Raw genomic sequence first — 23480 nt, forward strand, 5'->3', positions numbered from 1 at the left:
CAGGGCATGTCCAGCATGAAGAACACGCTCTGCCAGACTGCTTACTGGCAGAGAAGGGCTTGCCTCAATAAAGTTATAACTAGAGAATTGTTATCTTGGCACTTTGAACTATGGGGTGAGGTGATATCATAAGAGAGTTTGGTTTCATTCCTAATAAAATACTACCCGGTAAAGAAAAAGGAGGCCGGCTTTGGTTACATGAAATGGAAAGACAGAACCGGTATAACAGGTATGTAAGAGAGGAAGGACAAGCCAGGTACAGGGGGGGGGGACACTCAAATATATCGAACTGCTTGTAGGACTTTTGTAAGGAATTTGTTGTTTATGAACACCAGTTTAAAATTACAAATACACATGCCGTATTTACCAAACAGCGAGAAATTAGACATGCAAGACGATAACTTCCTTGCTTGCTGTGTCTGAATATCAGAGCCATGTTTATGTCTGCGGATAAAAAGAAAACAAACATCAAGGTCAGAGAAGCTGGAGTAAGTCCAATAGATAGCACCTTCTTCACGGAACTGCAGGCCCGTTTCAACATACAGCCCCAGGGGAATAACAGGATTTAGATGGGACTTTAAGGTATGTGTTTTTTTAAGTTTTTTTATTAAACCTTATTGGATCGTTACCCTTTAGAATGAAGACTTTTGACCCCTCATCTAAAAGACACTTCCAAGGTAAAACGAATGATTCAATTACTGTAAAAAAAATAAAAAAGAATAAAAAAGCCACAGCCCTAAATATCATCATATTTACACAGTAAACCTTTCTTATAGTCACACTTTCTCCACTATGTAACTCCGTTTTTGCCGGAATGTCCAGCAGGCATAATCCTGACGGTCCAGCTCTCTATCTGCACCCTCTCTGTTACATTTTTTCCCCTCTCTTTGTCCTTCTATCTTATGTACTCTAATGCATCTGGAACAACAAGGCACAGACAACATAGCGAACCACACTGGATCCCTCTTACTCTACTCACGATATGCAAACCAATCTGTATATAGACTAGTCTTAAACTCCTCGCGTGTGTATGCATACACACACACACACACTCTCTCTCTCTCTCTGCATCAGTATTTCACTTTTCCGCTCATTCTCAATTGCAAATTTCTTCCTCACTCTCTCCATCTTTGTAGCTGTCCCTGTCCATAAACACACCCACACATACACCAGACACATGGCCGAAGAGAGCAGACTACCATCTGGGAGGGGTGGCTGGCTTTGTCTGGGAGGGGCTGGGGGGTCTCAAAGTGCCAACATAACCCCCCATCAATGCGCACACACACATAAAGTATACACACTGGCCTTACAACAACCCCCATCACCCACCATATCCAACTGCTTTAAGTGTGAGAGCACTTCTCATACAATCTGTGCATATACATATGCAAATTTACAGGGGGCATTATATATATTAAAAAAAAACAGCCTTGCACAAAGAAGCAAGACATTTAGTTGGATTCAGCACCAAGAGTTTTGGAGAGCAAAGGTTTTTGAGAACTACAGCAAGAACTGGAAGGCTGCAAACAGACGAGCAAAGAAGAAGGGGGATAAAAGCAAGCAACTTCTTTATAAATAACAAATTAATGTGAGCGTGCGTGAATACATGCAAATGAGATTGCCTGCACTTACATTGGAACACATGCGCACAGACATGCAAACATACATTATCAATGTTTGCCCTACAGCCTGCATGTGATGAATTCATAAAGACTCCATCCATTCGTCAGTGGTGGCTTTTGATGCCCGCTAACAGCCATTGGAGTCTCCATCACATGGAAACAGGAGGTGCTCGCGGCCCATGAACACGACAATGCTCCTTTGAGCAGCTGATTCGATTTAGATCCACATGGCAGGTAAACATCTTGACATATAATGAGATTGTTGTGAGATAAGAGTTCACGCATCCAGACCAACCACTTTAATATGAAATTTAAAATGCTACAATCTTTAGATAGCGCTTGCATGAGTCTATGATTCAACAAATACAAAATTGACAAGAAATTGCAATTCCTTCAGGAATGCTGAATTCTAAGGGATGCTGTTGCTCATCTGAAAGGCCCAAGATAAAAATACAGATTCTATGCAACTATGCGCCGTAATTGGACGTTACGTTACTAAGTGCTAGATCCTACGGAAGCATATTCCAGCCACAACCAAAAAAAATGAAAAATGTTCAGCACCAGGTTATAACGTGATAGTTTAACATTATAATGTAAGACGTTATTACGTTAAAATGTGATGAATTTGATTCACACATTTGGCAAACCAAAACAAAGCATTTTCTTGTGGTAGAGGTCATTGGTGGAGTCCTTTTTTGTGTCCTTTTAAACATTATACCACAGTTACTAGCTATACTAACTATAGATACGATAGAGGAAACCTCTGTGTCGGCCTGCGTCCCTAACTCCACCTTGGAAGGATGTGAACACACAGGGTCGCAACAAGAGTTGACGAATCCTCCGCGAGACCAGCTTTTTCAAATTATAATGTGAAACTTACCACGTTATAACGTGATACTGAACATATTTTATTTTTTCTGGAGTGCCAGCAATACCCTTCCGTAAGATCCTTGCTTCATTTAGCATAATTTAGTGTTTGAACTTGGTGAAAAAAATCCAGTATATTCATACAATTCAGAAAGGACCACATTATTGGTTATTGCAAAATGCTATGCTGTTATTGTGCTTTGTTAAAAATGTAAAAGTAAGTAATGTGAGTAAGTAATGTGAGAAAACTGTTATTTTGATGTACAATAGCTTATCACTCATTCCCACAATAGTCGATTGATGGCAAATGTTGAGAGACTGAGTTTGGTACCAATTTAAGGTACCAAAGCAATACATTTAAGATTAGTTTTTTTATTTCGAACATGTATAAAAAATAATAAGTACAACAAATGGAAAAGTTTAATGCACTAACTAGTCAAAATAAAAAAACACAAATGAACATATCAGCAAATACAAAAGAAAACATATTTAGATTATAGAACTAATCAACTCAAAAATAGGTAATAATTTGCACGCTTACACAAAACTGATCATTTACATGTTCGAAGAGGAGTAGGAAGAAGTATAAACAATTCCTTGAATTCAGTGGCTGTTCATGATGTGTCAGGTCTTTGTGATCTGACATCTTAAGGTCAGGTTTGTGTTGTGTGTGAGCTGAAAGCATTTGAAGTGGAATGGTAAACAGCTAGCTAACTCAAGGGACACATCCGAATTGTAATTAGGAGTAGAGCTACATCCATATTGTATGGCAGGGACAAACAGAGATATGAATAAGGAAATAAGGAATAGGAAAGATTCTGTAAATAAAACAACCCTACAATTAAGTATTCCCTTAATAATTCCTAATCCTCCAAACTATCTCTCACACACAGTTTTAACTCCCATCACATTTGCTGCAATGTTTTCAGTACACAATAGCAGAGGTGGTTCTGTTCTCAACTCTCTGTTCCTCTCTCTTTTCCCACGCTCTCTCACTTTATTTGATATCGCTTCTGCATTATCCAGTGCCCTCAGGTTGGAGGTTGTGTCTTTATTTCATCCTCTAAGTCTGAAAAACAGAGCAGGACAAGAAGAGAAGAGAAACCGAGAAGGGCCGGGTGACCACCAGACCTGTCCGTCTGCCTTCTTTCAAGCTAGCTGTCCAACCGGTCAGAACTGGTTCTGACATAGGTAAACCAGAGCCGTGCCCTTTTTCGCCTCTGGACAAAAAATAACTCTGGTGGCATTCCAACGGCAGTCAGCAGGTACTAGGGAAGTGTGCATCCGTGTGTATGAGCAAATGAATGTGTGTATGACTGTCTCCCAAGACCTTTGAGGCCTGGATCATTGCCAAGTTCATCTGTTAATGGACAGCTACGGGGAAAGAGACCCCATCCCCCCTCTTTCGATCCTCCAACAGCCATGCCTGCTCACGACCCCCCCCCCCCCCCCCCTTAACCTCCCCAACCCCCAGCCAGGCCTGCCCAGATACAGACCCTAACTCACCCTCCTCCTCCTCCTCCTTTTCTCTCCCTTCCTCTGAAAGCTATATCATTCCCTTTCTCCTCCTGCTCACTGACCCCCCCCCCACCCCCCCCCCCCCACCCCCCCCCCAACCCCACCCCACCACCACCACCACCGCCACCCCACCACCACTGTGTGCGTCTCCTATTCAAGATAAACACAGTGCTTCAAGTTCAGGGGACACCCTGGGACCCTTTAACAGAGCCATCTATCATGCTGTCTTCATGAGATGCCTTAAAGCAGGCTGCGCAACCTTCCTCTTTGAGTGTGTGTGAACATAGGCACATGCAGGCCGGACGTAGAAAGACATAGATGAGCCATCCTGGCTTGCTACTTACTCCCGGAATTCCTTATACTGGGCTGTAATAATGTCCTCTTTTTTGTCTGCCCAAGTAAAGAAAGACAGAACTTAACCTTCTGAATCCTCTGAGCTGATAAAACAAGAAAAAAAAATGACCTCTTTGAGGTTGACACACATGCACCACAGAGCACAGAACAGTACCTACACCTCGCTTTTTCTCTTCACACCTCAGAGAAAGAGTCTGCTGACCTCTTTGTAATTCCCCTTGAAGTCCAACTGCGGGGCGATTAAACCAAACTGTCAACGGTTTAATAGTCTGGGAATAAGAGACTGACTGAAGATGTCAGAGCTGCAGAGATTATGAATCCTACATGTGAGTGGGACAAGCGAACCTAACACATAAGAACCACAAACATTTATGGATTGATTTATGAATGCAGTATTAGTTGTCATTTGCAGTGATGCCGGTAACGCGTTACTCCATTTTGAGTAACGAGCATAGTAACGTATTTCTTTGCCGGGAAAGTAATCAGACTACAGGTTACTTATTCAAACCAGCAATAGTTACTTTCGAGTCATAAATGTCTCTCACCAAGTACTAATTTGTGGCTGGTGATTTGAACAAAACCCTGTCCAGTTATTCAGTACCATTTAACCGTTCACACAGACTGCTCGCTTCTAAACAGACAGAAGAAAGTGATTGGAAGGTGTTTGTGGATTCACAGTCACACTGTGTCGGTACAGTACCATAAAGGTGCAAAGAAATGCACGATTTCACTGTCGTGACACTATTTTTGTTATTTTTCTTAGTAAAAAGTGTATTTGATTGTTGTTACCGTAATTTCTCTTGTACAATGCACATTTTTTTTGACCACCAAAAATGGTCAAAGGTCAATTTTGCGGATTATACATAGGTATAGGAGAAAATAAAAAAGACTTTCACATTTTATAAATGTATGCCGCCATCTAGAGGTTATGAAAAAGGTGTACACTTTCATTCCACTATGCCACCGCCCCCCCTTGAGGTTACGAAAAGTGTGTAGACTACACTTTCATTCCAATATGACAGGGGTACATATGACTGCATATATGTACAATTGTGCTCATAAGTTTACATACCCAGGCAGAATTTGTGAAATATTGTTTTGTTTAGTTTTTTATTTATTTATTTATTTTTAATACGACTGATGACTGAACAACAACCATCATTAATGTCTTTATGGTTATGTTTTGTTTAATGATAATGCTTTTCTGAAATGCTTGACAGTTTAATTTGAATCCCATTAAAATAAAATTAAATGTCTTTCGCCTGGTCCTTCATGTTTTCTTAAAAGAATTGTACACATCTTACAAATTCTACCTGGGCAAGCAAACATATGAGCACAACTGTGTGTTTTCTCATCTACTAAATAAAAGTAGGGCTGTGAATTTCATAATAAGAGCAAGTAAATAAAAAGAAAGTATTATGTGTTCAAATAAAGTGCTTAACTCCAGAATAATCCTTTGAAAAAAATCAAAATACAGATAGATGTATTTGTAGATGTATTTTACTACTTGTAGATGTATTTTACTGCTTTTTTACATCATGGCCAGGGGACTACAGATGAAAACTAGCCTTCTGGCTAATTCTGGCTTTTTTAACCATGTGTACTTCATGTGTTTTATGAAATTGCATTGTCCCCTTTCAAAAAAATAAACTGATACTTCATGTTTTGATCATATGGGTAGAAGCAAAATCGTGCAACTTTGAGGGTGCGCATTATACATGGGTGCGCATTATACATGAGAAATTACTGTACTTTTTTATTTACACATGAAGAATACAGTTTTACTGGCGTGTTTAGCGCGCAATGCATTGTGGGTTAATTATTCATACCAAAGTGCGCAGTCATAAATTGTCATACAATAAGGACTGACTCACTGAATGACTTACAATACTTATCTTAAATAATATTTACAATGAAAACTGAGAGCTTTCATCTTTGTCTGTTGTCCGGACTGTGAGCTGGTTTAACGTGCTGCATGGCTGACGTCACGTAGGTAAATGCTTCTCCCCCTGTCAATCACCCACAGCTTTGCTAGTTAAACAGTTGCATAATCTTGTCACGTTTTCTCGCTCTTCTCATCAAAATTACGATGGTGGGAGCAATGGTGTGTGTGTGTGTGTGTATGTCCCTAATATCAAACCGCCACCCACTTTCACGTTTATGTACACGCACGCACAAATGCACGCACACACACACAGTTGCCTTCATGGACCACAATCGGCATCCAACTATCTATCAGTTAAGAGTCTTTAGAGAAGTGTACTGAGGATGGTGTTCTTCTTTACATTTAGGTACTTACTGTACTGTCTTGGCATATCAAGTCTCCACTAAGTTGCTCATTTAATGTGGCTTCAACTACACTTATATTTAAGTTATTGCTTCTTGTTGATGACATCATTCTGTGACTTGTGTGGCGTACTATACATTACCAAGTAATGGGTACGGTTAAATTATCCATTTCCATCCATTTTCTTCACCGCTTCTCCTCACATGGGTCGTGGGCTGCTGGCGCCTATCCCAGCTATCTTCGGGCGAGAGGCGTGGTACACCCTGCACCGGTCGCCAGCCAATCGCAGGGCACATAGAAACAAACTATCATTCGTGCTCACGTTCATACCTACGGGCAATTTAGAGTTTCCAATTAACCTACCATGCATGTTTTTGGGATGTGGGAGTGCCCGGAGAAAACCCACCGAGGCATGGGGAGAACATGCAAACTCCACACAGGCAGGGCCGGGATTTGAACCCCAGGTCCCCAGAACTGTGAGGTGGATGTGCTAACCAGTCGCCCAACGTGCCGGCGAAGCTAATCAATGACTCAAAAATAATGTTGATAATTACCACAAAGGGTTACCACAAATGGGATGTGGTGGGTTGCAGTCTATCCCAGGGTCGTCCAGCAACTTTGACTATAAATCCTTGGAGAAAACTGCCAAAGAAGTCTCGATACTGATGTAAGGATGTAAACTTCTTCCATAGCAAACTCATACAAATATGTTTCGATGCATCAGCCATGTTGAAACAGAAAGATTCATAGTCCAAAATGTTGTTACTAAGGGGCCTATTCTGACACCTGATTGGATAAATTCTGTGATGAAGAGATATGTCCCGATACATTTATCAATATAAGAACCTAAAATATGACACTAATGTTATCCTTGTTCCTACTCCTGTTCACATGTACAGAGAGCGAATGACTGCAGGCAGTGGGAGTGCATTTAAGTTGAAGAGGAGGTTGTTTTTTTTCATATCTTAACAACTGTGACAAGAGCTGCCTAATCAACTCTTGACACTATAAAGTTCTCTGGGCACTAAAGTGGGGTTTCCAGTCACGCCATGGACACATTTCCTTTCGTCCTCCTTTGCTCCCTCTCTTTTCCCCCTTTTCTGCGTGTCCTCAAGTCTCCCTCTGACACTCAGTCAAAGCAGCATCCCCCAAAAGCCCAGCAGCTGCTGTCCGCTCCATCCAGCCAGAGAGGGGGACCAGCCTGCCGGTTTTAGAGCGTTAAATTATCCATTAGATGTTATCAAGTTGTAGCAGGGCCGTGCCATTCTGCTAGGAGGCATCAATCTTTCATAAGTCCCAGGCACGCCGAGCATTGGGATACACCACCAGAACTTCCCGACCACTCCCAGCACACCAGCTACCCTCCTCAACTCACCCGCTAGCACGCAAATTTGGACATGTAGACACAGTCGGACGGGCAGCCACGCACACGGTCAACAATTACATATGCTGACATAAATGAAGTAAGGTACACGTTCTTGCACTCAAGCGCTGCATAAACAAAGCAGGATGAACCTTATTTACGGTACATCCAGGCTAACGATTCTTGTCTTGTGTCTCTCATAAGTCACTATTGTTACCTTCCCAAAACAAAATATATATATTTTCAGCAAACCTTAAAAAAATGCTTTAAGGCTTTTTAAATTGTATTTTTTAACGCTATCTGTGTTTCACTACCACTCACACTAAGTACCTAACTAAAGAACAAACTAGCTTGTCCCCGAGGCACTCCCCTTTTTGTTCTTTTCAACTCATCTCAGCCTCTTGTCATGGCCTGGCAGGCTGGCAGGGCAGACATGTTCAGAATGTGCTCCAGTAATGGGCTAATCAAAAATGCAAAACAATTGGCAATTACCGCACAGGGCCCTAATGGTCATTAGAATTTACAACAAGGTAATGAACTGAGAGTCAGCTCAGACCATGCATATTCATAAAGCAATCAGGCCTTTGAAGATTAAAGAAGCGCTTCAAATTTAAATGAGGGCACCAGCATGTTATCAGTGAGATTCAGCCTGCAAAAGAAAAGGGTGCCTTGGACAGGAGTGTGCACATTATGTTTGCATGTATGTGTCTGTGTGCAACAACGGTTGAGGATCACTGATGTGTGGGAAATGTAGCGGTTGTTTACATTTATTAGTGTGTTTGTGTATGCACGCATGTGTTGGTCTCTTTGCTTTGCCAGCTTATGGCTACAAGCTTCTGTGTAAAGATGTAAACCGTTACACATTAAACAGCATATAGCCAGAAGTGAAGCAGAAAGACTCCTCATAAATCAGTGCAGGCCCAGTCTTGTGATCATCATTTAAAAGATGTCTGATTTGAACTTAAGCTCAAATGTACTTTTGACTTGGGCCATCATCAGGCAATTGGCTTTTGAAAGCAACCTCCCCAGAGGAAAAGAGCACCTATTGGTATAGCAGCAGACACGGTTTGTGCGTACATACTGAGATGCTCTCTTACTCACATTCAGAGGGAGGACTGTTAGTTTTCACAAGTGTAAAGTCACACACAGGGGCCCTACATGTCTCATATCTATGCATGATAAGAGTGGCAAGACCCAGCTGTATAGACAACCACCCATTCAAATGCAATCACATAGTTACAGTATATATTATCACATACAAACTTACACACGCACACAGTCAGACAGGCCAAACCCAGCACTGGGACTTGCAGTGAAGAAGATAGTGGAGGAAGAAAGACTAAAGACAGATAGTGACCAGGATCAGCGGGTTCACATTAACACAACGACCTCATAACTGCGACTCTCTGAAGGCCTCAACATTATAATCCCGGCTGGGAGGAAGACAAAGCAAAACGTGCCTCAGCCCAGCCATAAACTACACTACAAGTCACAATCGGAACAGTGGAGGATGTAGTGACATTCTGAGGTAAAAGAGAATATGATCCTGACAATAGAGAAAATCCATCTTTAGACGGAATGATCACAGTGACATTTAAAAAGTACATCATATTTAATATGAAACTACAGAGTCAAAGTCTGTTCCTGTCCCAATTTAAAAACCTTTATCCCCACTTCCTTTTTTGCTCAAATCTGCCACTTCCGGAGGTGCAGCTGTGTGAAAGTCACTTTTTCATCTTCTGTTTCAGTTCCGTCTAAAAATAAAGTCATTAACCTGCAGGTGGTGAAGTTGGCGGCTGGTGTGACAGGCCTTGACGCTGTCAGATGACCCCCGACCCTGATATGTGACTGTCTGCTATACTATTGACAGGACAGAGGCAGAACAGTCTTTTTTTCTAAGAAGACGTTTTCATCCTGTGTGATGCCGCTGTGAACAAACAAGGCTGTTTCTGTTGTACACTTTGGTTTGACAGATGGATGGATCGTGATTGTGCATCCGTGTCCCTTTCTGGCTTGCTCAATAGCAAAATCTCCCACATTGCTAATGAGCTCTTGAGTGTAAGTTTGAAGAGGTGCATACATGCTAATGTTTACCAGTTTTCAGTCCTTTAAGATGAGCAAGAAACATTCAAGGGAAAGAAAGTAAAGAATCAGGGGGAGAGAAAAGGGAGGAGTCTGAAATAAGGATCATGTTTCTGACAGATCTCATCAACTCACTACACATCATAGGGCCTTCGCACCAACACATTACTGACAAAACAGGTTTGCAGACGCTGGTTTAGAGTGTGGATGTGTGTGTGTCTGTGTGTGTGTGTGTGGGAGTGGGGGGGGGGGGACAGAATGGGAGAGAACGTGTACTTATGGGTAGATATGCCACAAAATGTGTGTGTGTGTGTGTGTGTGTATGTGTGTGTGTATATGTGTGTGTGTGGATGCGTACGGTGTCCTTAGGGCTCCTGAATTGGGCTTCCTGTGTCTCTGTTTGTCTTCTAACAACCTTGGTACCAAAGCCTCAGGCCATTCAGGTGGAGGCTAGTCGAAGTATGCACTCGCACACATACATATATGCACACAAAAAAAGCAACTCACAAATGCATTCACTCACCCACAAATGTGTACAGACGCACACCTGTTTTACGAACACAACAATGCTCCCCTTTTCTCTAAGGATGGCACACACACACACACGCACACACACACACACACACACACACACACACACAGGCCATCTCTGTGTTCTGCTTCTTAAGCCCACAAAACATCACTTTAACTTACACACCTTCCCTCCCGCCAAGCTCACAAGAATTTAGGCCCGTCCTGTCCCTCAGGTGCAGAGCTCTGTGCCAAGTCTGGGCTGGCACAGTCCATAGAGGGGTGTCCTCAGGCAAGGCTTGCCAAGTCAAAGACCCTTTCATGTTCAGCCTGCACGCTCAGGGTAGTAAAGCTTTAACAAACATCCCTCACACACATGCACACAAAGCTATAAACAGTTTAAGTGGTCAAAACCACACCTGTATACAAACTTGCAGACATATGCGCAAGTTTTTGTTCGACAGGAGATTCACACCCAAGATGTTAACATACACTTCACTTCAGCTCTTGCATGCAGCCAAAGCCCCTAAAACTTGATGCAACACCAACATTTGTGGGCACAGAGGGCTTGCCCTCGCTTAGGAAAATTAATTTGGAATTACAGTAGTTTGTGTTTGTATAGCAGGAGTCCAACATTTTTCTAATTATAGATGAAGCCCTAAAAGTCACATACACACTTTCTTTATTGGTGAAAGGTTCTTCCAAAACTTGCAAAAACCGCTTTGCAGCAGCAGCTGTGCACAATGTGTGAAAATGAAACTTTTTGGAGGGAATGGAGTCGCTTTTCACTGCCTCTTTTGCTTGAGTACATTGCAGAGCACCCTATAATCTTGAAATTGGTCAAATGTGTTGGCAAAACAATTCTATATTGATCTTGGTTTTTATGTTGAGATTGAGAAAATCAAAAACGGGCTGTCAAAGATGTGCTTAATTCAGAATGATTATCACCAAAATGAATATTTTAACACATTAGTTAAATAATCAACAGTTATAGCTGTTAAATTGACAGTATGTTGAAATACCAACTATTTTCTGTACTCTCTACCTAAGGTACCTGTCCCTTTAAATTTAAAATACAGCCACAGTAGCTGTGATTTTGATTTTCTGTCTAACATGAATTCATGCATTTAGATGGATGTTTAAAATTCCCCAATATCTTTGTATGAGGTATGCAGTTTTTCAGTCAGCATAAAATGATCACAAACTGAAATCTAATCATTTAAATAAGCATTCAGTGAAAAATTTGTTTACTGAAAATAACTTACTGGGATTCAGAGATTGCTGAAAATTAAAATACTAAATAATTCATCCTGAATGTTTGAACACATTGTATGCAAAACTGTAGATAATTGTCTCATCATTTTCTTTCTTTTTTTTTTTTTTGTAAGAATGGAGCACTCTTCATACAACACCGAAACCCCCACCACTGGAACCCATGTAATTAGGCCCCCTGCCATACTCAACAAGAATTTTGGCTTTCTTGATGCCCCTGCTGTTTACCTTTATTAAAAATTGTTGGAGCCCACAGCTAAAAATAGAACCAATTTTAGAGCATGGTGCGACTGTAAGATCCAATTACCATCAGTTTATGCAGACAATGGTGTGTGTATGCTGAAAATATTAGCTGAAGTTCAGTAATTACAATAGCATGCATCTGGGCCTATTCAGCATCAATTAAAGTGATCACCGAAACTAAAGTGCCATATGTGAACTTGCAAAGCAACCCATACGCACGCACGCACGTACATACACACACACACACACACACCAGCTACAGAGAAAAATATGTCACCATCAAGGAGAGTTTCCATCCCCACCACACACACACACACACACAGCACATTTTATTCACCCCCAGTTCTCCGTGACAGATACCCAGTGAGTATATGTGTAAGGTGGCGAAGGACATGGGGACTGGTGGTTTGGCAGTAAGTGGCAAGGTGCCAATTCAGTGCCTGCTAAATACCTTTGTCTCCACAACACAGACACAGCAATAAGCAAGATGCTACAAGAACACACACTAAAGCTTCTGAGCGATATCACAAGAAATAAGGTTTTGCTCCATGGAGGAAAAAGAGAGACGAAAGGTGGCTGCCATAATTAACTCAGTATTGATTCAAAGTCAAGGTTTCAACTGAGCAAGAGTACTGGAAGGAGGCGGAAGTGTGAGGTGGTGTTCGATTCTGCGTCAGTGGCCTCGTTAACACACTGGTGAGGATGTATGCAAATGTAAGGATAGATAAATAGTTAGGCCACTGTAATTTTGCAATATTATCTTAATGACCACATATCTCCTTCATCAAATATAGTGAAGAGGTTGGTGTTACTATACAGGGAATGTCAAAAGTAAATGTGCTATTGTGTGGTTGTGCTTCTTTAATCAGTACACTGGGGGGAAGCAAGATTGCAACAGAAATCAGATTTGCATTCATATAATTGAAGAGTGAAGATTAATGCAAACAAACATAAATCTTCACTAATATGCCACTTTAATATAAATTTATCATGTGATATGTAATCCAGTTTCACCGTTTTGTGTGAGAAACGGTCATCTGCTCTTTTTCTGGGCCATCCATAATCTGGAGACAAGCTACGTTGGCGCTATGCATATCTTAAATTGTTTATCATGCAAATGATGGCACGCAGGCTGCTCTGCCCTCTCCTAACGGCCCAGGGCTCCAGACTGCAGACCGGGGCCCCAGCTGCAGCCATGAGACTTCCCAGACAGCCTCAGCTGTCCCATTGACGTACAGCTTCAGCTCTGGTTCTGGCTCCTATAGACATCATCATCACCCCCACAACGTCCAGGTTCAATCATCATCCTCACTAAGTTCAAGCAGCTCCAACAATAGTAAATCGTCTGCATCAAATTACATTTCTAAAGGTACTGTTTGCTGCAAGATGCTCATTAAGAATATCCATACAGTATAACACAGTCCAGTGGAATTGAACATTGTGTAGGGAGAGAATGCATGGAAATGCTTCGTCTCTGTGTCACGCTTCAGCTGATGGCAGCCAGCATATGTGGCAAGGGGTTGGTGCACTGGCACTGCCAGTCTGCATCCATCAATCTCAGATACAGTGCAACACAGGTGGGAGGAATGTGGTTATGGAGGCATTCTGCACTCTGGCTGCATCTTCTTTTTGAAACCTTAGCAATACTCAAAATGTTTCTCACACTGAAATTACTTTTTATCCAGCAGAATGTAGCCTAGACCCAAATTAAACGAATCCACACAGGCAGTGTGTCTCTTACAGAGCATCCGGATACTGTAAATGAGGGATATAAATATATCTGTCCCAAATGTGAGCTCCTGACCCTAACGAATCATGTGAATTGTGTTTCATGACGCTCTAAATAAGCAAAGAAAAAGGGTCGTCGAGCAGCTGACAAGGCCAAGAGGCAAGTGAGCTTCATATGATGTGTGTTTGATTGTGTGTGTGTGTGTGTGGGGGGGGGGGGGGCTGGGTGTTCATTCATAATTGCGTTTGTGTGCATGCACATGTATGTGTGTGCGTGTGTGTCTATGTGCATCTGTGTGTCTATGTGCATCTGTGTGTTGCATGCGTGTGCGCACTCACAACAGAGGGCAGATGTTTTGCAAACTCTACACTAATGAACAGTGGTCACTCTATTGGCAGAGGGCTAACTAGCTAACGACTGCTAAAAGCCTTGCCATCTGCAGAGCAGCGGCCCTAACAAATACAAGACAGTAGCACACATTGTTGAGTGCTGCTCTCTGCTCTCTCATTTATCTTGAAATGGCTCCAAATTAAACTACCCTATCCCAGTCAATCCAGCCAAACTGGCACAAGGTAGTAAGGAAATTAATACACATCAGAATAAGCTTTGCTGGTCAAAATCAAACCCCTCCATGTAAAACCAGTCATAAGAGACTCACGCTTGTTATCACAACAGGCCCATTTAGTCCCAGTGGAACGCCAATGAACCAACCAGCAGCTTTAACAAGCCCTTCATTTCTCAAATCACAAGACAAGCAGATAATGTGAGGCTGTGCATTTCCTAAAATGCACAATTTTCTTTGAAAAGTCTGCAAAATAAATAAATAAATAAATAAATAAACAAATAAAACAAATACAAAAATAAATCAGTAAGTTTAACACCAGAGAGCGCTTTTCTTGGCACGTTTGAAGAACCACAAGACATGACAGTGGAATACTGCTGGGAGGAAGAGAGATGCATCTTTCACCACCACGAGGACACAGGATCTATGCACATCTGTGATTCATTTTTTCTTTCCATAATATGTGTCTTTGTTTGACTGTGTGTGTCGTTTTTCAGTGAAAATGTTTCCGTTCTTTGCGATAATTGTAAGGAAGGTTGGTCTTTATATGCGTTCAGGGCTCTAACTGAAGGATATTGAAAGCCTTTAAATGCAGCAGCAGATACTTCAAATATCACCCAAACGATACTCCCACATCCCTTGCTTAACTCATCTTGCATGGCAGCCATTTGTGTGTTTACCTGTGATATTCTCCTGCTTGGGAATTATTCCGTGCAAGGGTGTTGATAAACAATCCTCGTCCTGCGGCGACACCTGAACGGCCACCTCAACGGGGTGACATACCCTACGTGGGTGGTGGTTCCTTGAGTGCGAGGATGACGTGGAGAGGGGCGAGGAGAGAGGCGAGGACGGTGGCCTGTCTAGGGGTTTGTCCATACACAGACCTCCGTGACACTGCCTCCGTTTATGTTCAATGAACAGCAGGATGTCAGCCAAGGGAAAGCGGGACTGGCACTGGCCGCAGGTCAGCAGGTCCTGGTCCCCTTTTAGGGGTTCGCCCTGAGCAACACCCAGCCTGGGGGACTCCTGACAGTCTTCATCTGGTATAACACCTGACAGTGGCTCAGCTGAGGGGGGCAAACAAGTAAACAGAATGTGAGCTGCAGTTCCGGGAGATGTAAAACAATGTGTAACTTATGTGGAGAAACCAGACAGATGCACCACTCTGTCTCAAAAAAAGAAAGAAAGAAAGAAAGAAAGAAAGAAAGAAAACTGATATGAACTGCCGTGCTCGGCTCGCAGGCAGCAGGCACACAATGACTTAGTTGCTTGACCCTCTTTATTGTGCTGCCAATCTCACTTTTTAATGAACCTAACACCTCTGAGAATCAAAAAATAGATTCTAATTTGAGTTCAAGATGATTGGACCCCATTTCGTTAAAAGTGCTGGGATCTTGTGAACCATGGTTAGAAATGGAGGGGTTGGATGTGGAGTAGGTCCCTGAAGTACTAACAGAGAGAGAGAGAGAGAGAGAGAGAGAGAGGAGAGAGAGAGAGAGAGACGAGAGAGAGAGAGACAGAGAGAGAATTCATCTAGCCACATGGTAAATGACATTGGACGTTCCAACTGGGATGTTGAGATAAGATGTGATGGATTCTTGCCACCGGTTCAACCTTTAATTCCATGTCAGGTCAGACGAGAAGGTGATGGGGGACTATGCAAGATAGGCCCAGCTACCTGTATGTTCGACTACATTAAAGACGTGAGAATTTGTCGCTCTTTTGCTGAAGCTTATCGTAAACAGCTTACGCTGTGGACATTGCTGGGGTATGTGAGGCTGGGTTAAGGAGAATGATTTCCCTTCAAATCCAAATAATCTCATTTTGATACCACGCAAGAGGGATGTGAATAACTTTGAAAACCGAAATTTTATCTTTTTCAGACACCTGACTGCACCAGAATTTAAAGTGGTTTGGGTTCATCCAGTCAGGTGGCAGTGCACAGTGCAAAATAAATAGTTGGCGGTCACTAAATCCTGGCACAAGAAATACTAAGTTCATGCATTTTAAATTATTTAAGAAATGTATGAATACATATAACTGCTTCAAGTACAGTATGTGCTTATAAATATGGGAAAAAGTGTGTGCCCTTGCAAGGTTATGCTGTTTTGAAAAAAAGTATAAACTAAAAAATACTCCTGTAACATCGTTTAAATATAAAACTAAATCATTATGGCAATTTAACTCTATTAAAACAACTAAGTAAGGTGCCAGGTCATTGATAAAACCAGGAAGTGTGCAATTAAGTACAAGAAATACAGTATGTGCTCTCATTGGATCAAGTCAACATCATAAATGTTTGAGAAGTATTTCAAATGCAGCTATTATGTAAACTAAAGTGATTGCATATAAGGTTTGAGAGTGTTGAATGTGATTATATTCTTCAATACATTTTTTGTTTAAAGAAATGGATAATGGGTCAAGTCTACATCATAAATGTTTGAGAAGCACTTAAAATGGAGCTATTCGGCAAACTAAAGTGATTGCATATAAGGTTTGAGAGTGTTTAAAGAAATAGTTTTATTCAATACATGTTTTGTTTAAAGAAATTGATCATGTGAAAGAAACTGGCCTATCAGTGCATGTCATCTGCACTTCTTTCCCCCTCCATATTATGTTTGTATGATATATCTACGCACAAAAGACTAATGTGCTTTTAACAAAACAGTCACTTGCATGTACTTGGTTAAGAAATACAGGAATAAAGTGGCTCAAGTTCAAGTTCATAGGTGCCCTGCAGGAGCACAATCATAGTACGCCCCCCACTGGTAAATCCGGTTGTATTGCAACTCACAGAATGGAGGCATACGTTCTACGAGAGCGTAATTGGTTTCAGCCTACACGGAAGGAGCGGGGGGACATTTATTTCGAACACACCTAAGAAGAAAGCAATGTATAAAAACATATAAACCAAATATTGGATGTATGGCTCGTGTATAGGCAAATGTACTGTACATTCATTTGGTGCCGGAGCCATTGAGTTGGACTCGTGGTGAAAGACATCTTCAACACTGTTCCCCTTGTCTTGGCAGCGAAATAGTGGCCTTGTAAAATATGCATTTCTGCATGTATCCTGGAAAAAGTTAAACACGGCCGTGCAATGTCAATGTCATTTTGAAGAAAAATAAATAAATAAATAAGTAAATAAAAAGGAGTCAAATTTGTCTCCTGGTTATGAAACTTGGGAGATAATTCCATCATATGTAAATGGAGCCGTTTTAGCACATTTCACGTTCTTAAAGAGCTCTGGCGCTCTGAACTCGGTGCCTTCCGAGGTAACAACGCACACGAGGTTTGCGCCGTGGGCAAGTGTATGTGTAAACATCACTTCCTGACCAAACAGCCTCTAACCTCGGCAAATAAAACTCTTGACAGCGCGAAGAGAGAATGGCGCTAGGAAGTTATATATTTGTATACACCGCAAGCTGGTAACTTACTGTTGCGGCCCTCGTAGTAGGCAGAGGTCTGCGGTGACAAAGCCGAGATGCGTGCCCTTTCATGGCAACAGAAATCGGAAAGGCTCCGTGACATAACGCGTTGACCAACTTCAGTTGAATCTCTCTCTGTCGCGTCGTTTGGAAGCTTTTGCAATAAAGCACGCTATTTTTCAACGCGCGAGTGAGTTTCCCCACACAGGACAGTCTTGCTATTAAAATTCGTCAAGGAAGTCTCCATTTACTCAAATAAGTCGGCACACGGACAGACACAAAAGCACACGTTTACTTACGCGAAAAGTCCCGTTTGCTCAAGTGCTGGGGCTTGCCTTGCTTGCGGCGAGACATGTTGGCTGGAGTGGCGGCTTCTCACATTGGGAAATCCAGGTAAAGTCCAAGTGAAAATCTCCTCATGGATGCGTCTGACGTCCGTGAGAATCACGAGCCGCGCTCAAAACACGCAAAAGTGCAAAAGTGAGGTGCGCGGATCACACGCACGCCGACGAGGGGAAGTAACGCGCTGCGGACTGCGTGGAAGAGATCCTCATGACTTTTAGCGCGACGGGAGAGTGGCGACGACGATGATGATGATGCTGGTGATGATGATGATGATGATGATGATGGAGGGCGCATGCAGAGAAGACCCCCCTCCTCCTCCTCTTCCACCTCATGCCCTCCCCAAACCTTGAGCTGCAAGTTCAAGTGCGGACGTGACGTTCCTGCGAACTTGAACGTCAGGAGATGAACCAAAGTGAGACCTCGGAAACGTGGGTAGGGCCAAGGCGGACTGTGGGAGGGGGCAGCCACTATAAACGCCAATGGACACACATCATTATGGACTACCTATAGAAACGGAGGGTGGGGGGGGGGGGGCACACTGATGACACACCAGTGGACTGGACATGAAAGGGGCTGGACCGAGAGAGAGCGAGAGAGAGAGAGAGAGAGAGAGAGAGAGAGAGAGAGAGAGAGAGAGAGAGAGAGAGTTGTAAAACAGTAGTAGGCTATCATACATAGTGTTCATTTTTGTACAATCCCAATTCCAATGTAGTTGGGACGTTTTGTTAAACATAAATAAAAACAGAATCCAATGATTTGCAAATCATGTTCAACCTATATTTAATTGATTACACTACAAAGACGTGATATTTAATGTTCAAACTGATAAACTTGATTGTTTTTAGCAAATAATCATTAACTTAGAATTTTATGGCTGCAACACGTTCCAAAAAAGCTGGCACAGGGTCATGTTTACCACTGTGTTACATCAGCTTTTCTTTTAACAACATTCAATAAACGTTTGGGAACTGAGAACACAGGGGCGTCCATGGAAAAAGACGTTGCGTGGATGGCAGCATATGTTTCTCCAAAACCTGTATGTACCTTTCAGCATTAATGGTGCCTTCACAAATGTGTAAGTTCCCCATGCCATTGGCACTAACACAGCCCCATACCATCACAGATGCTGGCTTTTGAACTCTGTGTCCATAACAGCCCGGATGGTTCTTTTCCTCTTTAGCCCGGAGGACACGGCGTCCACAATTTCCAAAAACAATTTGAAATGTGGACTTGTCGCACCACAGAACACTTTTCATCAGTCCATCTTAGATGAGCTTGGGCCAAGAGAAGCAGGTGGCATTTCTGGGTGTTGTTGATAAATGGCTTTTGCTTTGCGTAGTAGAGTTTCAAGTTGCCCTTACGGACGTAGGGCCGAACTGTATTTACTGACATTGGTTTTCTGAAGTGTTCCTGAGCCCATGCGGTGATATCCTTTACAAATTGATGTCGGTTTTTGATGCAGTGCCGCCTAAAGTATCGAAGGGCACGGGCATTCAATGTTGGTTTTCGGCCTTGCCACTTACATGCAGTGATTTCTCCAGATTCTCTGAACCTTTTGATGATATTATGGAACGTAGATGATGAAATCCCTAAATTCCTTGCAATTGTACGTTGAGGAACATTGTCCTTAAACTGTTCCATTATTTTTTCACGCACTTGTTCACAAAGAGGTGAACCTCGCCCCATCTTTGCTTGTGAATGACTGGGCAATTCAGGGAAGCTCCTTTTATACCCAATCATGGCACCCACATGTTCCCAATTAGCATGTTCACCTGTGGGACAGGTGTTTGATGAGCATTTTTCAACATTCTCAGTCTTTTTTGCCACCTGTCCCAGCTTTTTTGGAACGTGTAGCAGCCATAAAATTCAAAGTTAATGATTATTTGCTAAAAACAATAAAGTTTATAAGTTTGAACATTAAATATCTTGTCTTTGTAGTGTAGTCAATTAAATATAGGTTGAACATGATTTGCAAATCACTGGATTCTGTTTATATTTATGTTTAACACGACGTCCCAACTTCATTGGAATTGGGGTTGTACAATATATAACACTATTATTTCATGCATATCCGCCATTAAGCAAACTCACAGTGTAAAGCAAATGAGTTATTCAAGGATACTTGCACTGTTGAATACAATGTTTCATTCATAGCTACGAATCATGTGGTATCCTCCTATTTATGTAAGACAGCATACAGTATGAAGTTACACAAACAGTCTAAAGGTGTTCATAATTTCCACTGTTCAATTGAAATTATGATCATGATATTATGGTCATGGAACATGTTACAAATTGTTCATATGAATTAATTACAATCATGCAAGATGAAAGTGTAGCAGAGGTGGCTTACTAGAGGTAAAAACATGCGATTGTATTAGAACCAGTGGTGGGCAGTGCATTTGGTACTTGGGCCTTCAGTGGAGATTTACTTGGCATAATCCACCTCTTAACACCACCGATCATGTTGCCATAATAGAAACCATCAATACAATACAAAAACTGAGTATATTGTATACCGCATGCAACTGTGCCACGGACATCTATAGAGCAGTTCAGAATCAATATATATGACAAAAACATTAAACATGTACATTTGTAAATAATGCATCATACTCACCAGAGATGCTGATCCATCCATTTTTTTTTTTTTTACTTATCCAGGGACAGGTCACGAGGGGAGCAGCTTAAGCAGGGAAGTCCAGACTTCCCTCTCCCCAGCCACTTCGTGTAGCTGTTCTGGGGGAATCCCGAGCCAACTCCATGAGGACAGCCGGGAGACATAGTCTCTCAAGCGTGTCCTGGGTTGTCCCCGGGGCCTCCACACCCAGTGGGACGTGCCCGGAACACCTCAGCAGGGAGGCATCCAGGGGCATCCTAACCAGATGACCTAGCCACCTCATCTGGCTCCTCTTGATACCGAGTTTCTCACCCTCTCTCTATAAGGGAGAGCCTTGACACCTTGCAGAGAAAACTTGTATCTGTGATCTGGTTCTTTCTGTCATGACTCACAGGTAACAATAGGTAAGGTTGGGAACATAGATCGACTGGTAAATCGAGAGCTTTGCCTTTCGGCTCAGCTCCTCCTTCACCACGACTGAACGGCACAGCATCCGCATCATTGCAGACGCAGACGGTCACGCAGTCAATAATTGAACTGCCACCTTGGATGTCCTGGTGCCAAGTGCGAGTATGGACACGCTTGTTTGAACATTGTGTTTGTTATAGACATTCCATGATGAGCACAGAAGTTCAAGAAAAAAGCACCACTCATGTTCAAATTGGGGGGCCATTCCTCCCAATCACGCCCTTCCGAGTCTCACCGTCATTGCCCACATGAGCGTTGAAGTCCCCCAGCAGAAGGAGGAAGTCCTCAGCAGAAGGGGGAAGTCCCTAGCAGGGGCACTCTCCAGTACCCCCTCCCAGGTAGGTACTCTGAGCTGCTGTTTGGTGCATAGGCACTCTGAGCTGCTGTTTGGTGCATAGGCACAAACAACAGTCAGGACCCGCCCCCCCCCATCCGAAAGCGGAGGGAGGCTACCCTCTCGTCTACTGGGGTGAACCAAAATGTACAGGCAATGAGCCTTGGGGCAAGAAATATGCTCACATCTGGTCAGCACCTCACACCGGGAGCAACTCCAGAGTTGAAGAGTGTGTAAGACCTCTCAAGAAGATTGGTACTGGAGCCCAAGTTGTGTGTTGAGGTGAGCCCAACTATATCAAGTTGATCCTTCTTCTACTGAAAAGATCTGTCAGCTTTGCACATTTTGGTTCACGTCTGGTGTGGGGGAAGATGAGGCGGAGACGACCCACTTAGGGCTTACTTGCTGCTTAACAACAACTATTGGTTGCACAACAGCAAGGGTCCGACGAAGTCACGAATCATAAACACATGCTGCAGCCTGCAGGCTATAATATATACCGGTACTCCGGTTTAAAAAAAAAAAAAAAAAAGGAGGCTTGGCCAGAAATGGACAGGCCATTCGGGAGTTGGCCCGAAATTCCCTATTGCCACCAAGCCCCTTTTACAGTATGTAGTGATGATGCAGACTCGGAGCAGAGCAGTTGGCTCACTGGAGGACACAACGTGAGATTTCATTAGAACAAAGTACTGTACTGTGAGTGTCACATGCTTGTCTTTATTTTCACATTTACATCATAGTTCACATCACAACAGTTCTTCTGAATAAAACTGGAATAACTAAAATAGTTTAGAAATACCCATTCCCAAACTCTAAACTCTGATGTGATGTACACCTCTTTACTAAATGGGACTGATGTAGATTATTCTCAATGAAGAACTACTGTACAATGATGTATATTTTACATCTAAAATTATGGCAAATAAGGTCAATAAACTGAAGTGATAGTTTTCTCAGTACAAAACAAGTATTCACACTTAACTACAGTATTTCTTTTATTAAGACTGTAATAAACAATGTTGATGGAAATCGATGATTGTTAGTGGTGTATAACTGAATTACTGATGGGTATTTTTAACATTTACCGTGTGTAGATAAATATGGTTTTGAAAGTACTGCAAATAACTCAGCATATTAATGCAACTCTTCTTGTTACTCTTCCAAGCCTACTACTAAAGAGAAAGATACAAATGCAACTACACATACGACACTAAGTTTCACAGTGTATTCATTTCTATCAAATCTACAATAAAACAATAACTATAATATGTTTACTATTCTTGACAAACAAAGTGTTTTGGCTGAGAGATTTGATTTAGGAATATCACATTCAGTTTATTAATGTGGTAGTAGAATAGGATCATTGTAAAAGGTGTTTCTCATACAGTACAGTAAACTATTAAGGTTACCTTTTTACACTACAATTACGAAACAGTGGGGAAGAACCACAGTGCTACTGAACAGTCATGTTCAATTTAAATGTGAACTTCACTAACAAACATCGCAATGGTCTAAACATGCATCACATCCGATTATCTTATTGTGGCAAAAAAAATAATTCTTGCTGAAAAATACTCAGTATGGTCTTGCTGATACAAGAAATTGATTTTTTTTTAAATATTGCACAGGCAATACAGCTCAGCTGTTATTAGCACTGTCAGAGAGGTACAAAATTAGAAATGTTTATTATTGTAGGTGCAGTTCACGGCACTGCTGAACAGCAATAAATTACACTTAATCTGTTTCTAATTACAGTTTGTAATATTTTACCTCCAAAGTTGGTAAATCAGATGATCAAAATCGAAAAAAAGGAAGTGTCTTCTCAGATGATATTTAGAAATAAATCTTTAGATTGTAATTTCAATTTATTTAGACC

At 42.0% G+C, this 23480-nt stretch overlaps 1 protein-coding gene across 2 annotated transcripts in view; it reads right to left on the reverse strand.

Annotated features, from left to right (window-relative positions):
- The window catches only part of LOC133476410 (B-cell lymphoma/leukemia 11A-like), a 44266-nt gene extending 22863 nt beyond the window's left edge, over positions 1–21403 (reverse strand). Inside the window, exons 1-3 of one of the 2 annotated variants that reach the window (XM_061769768.1) lie at positions 20803–21402; positions 18137–18755; positions 15090–15476 (exon numbers count right to left, since the gene is read on the reverse strand). In XM_061769768.1, coding sequence (XP_061625752.1) covers positions 15090–15476; positions 18137–18191 — 442 coding nt within the window. In that variant the 5' untranslated portion in view covers positions 18192–18755; positions 20803–21402. Of the gene's footprint in view, positions 1–15089; positions 15477–18136; positions 18756–20802 lie in introns of both variants that reach the window. The other variant, XM_061769769.1, reaches the window with a different exon arrangement.
- Between the last annotated feature and the right edge of the window lie 2077 nt (positions 21404–23480).

The sequence above is a fragment of the Phyllopteryx taeniolatus genome, chromosome 4 (assembly GCF_024500385.1).
Source record: "Phyllopteryx taeniolatus isolate TA_2022b chromosome 4, UOR_Ptae_1.2, whole genome shotgun sequence".
NCBI lineage: Eukaryota > Metazoa > Chordata > Actinopteri > Syngnathiformes > Syngnathidae > Phyllopteryx > Phyllopteryx taeniolatus.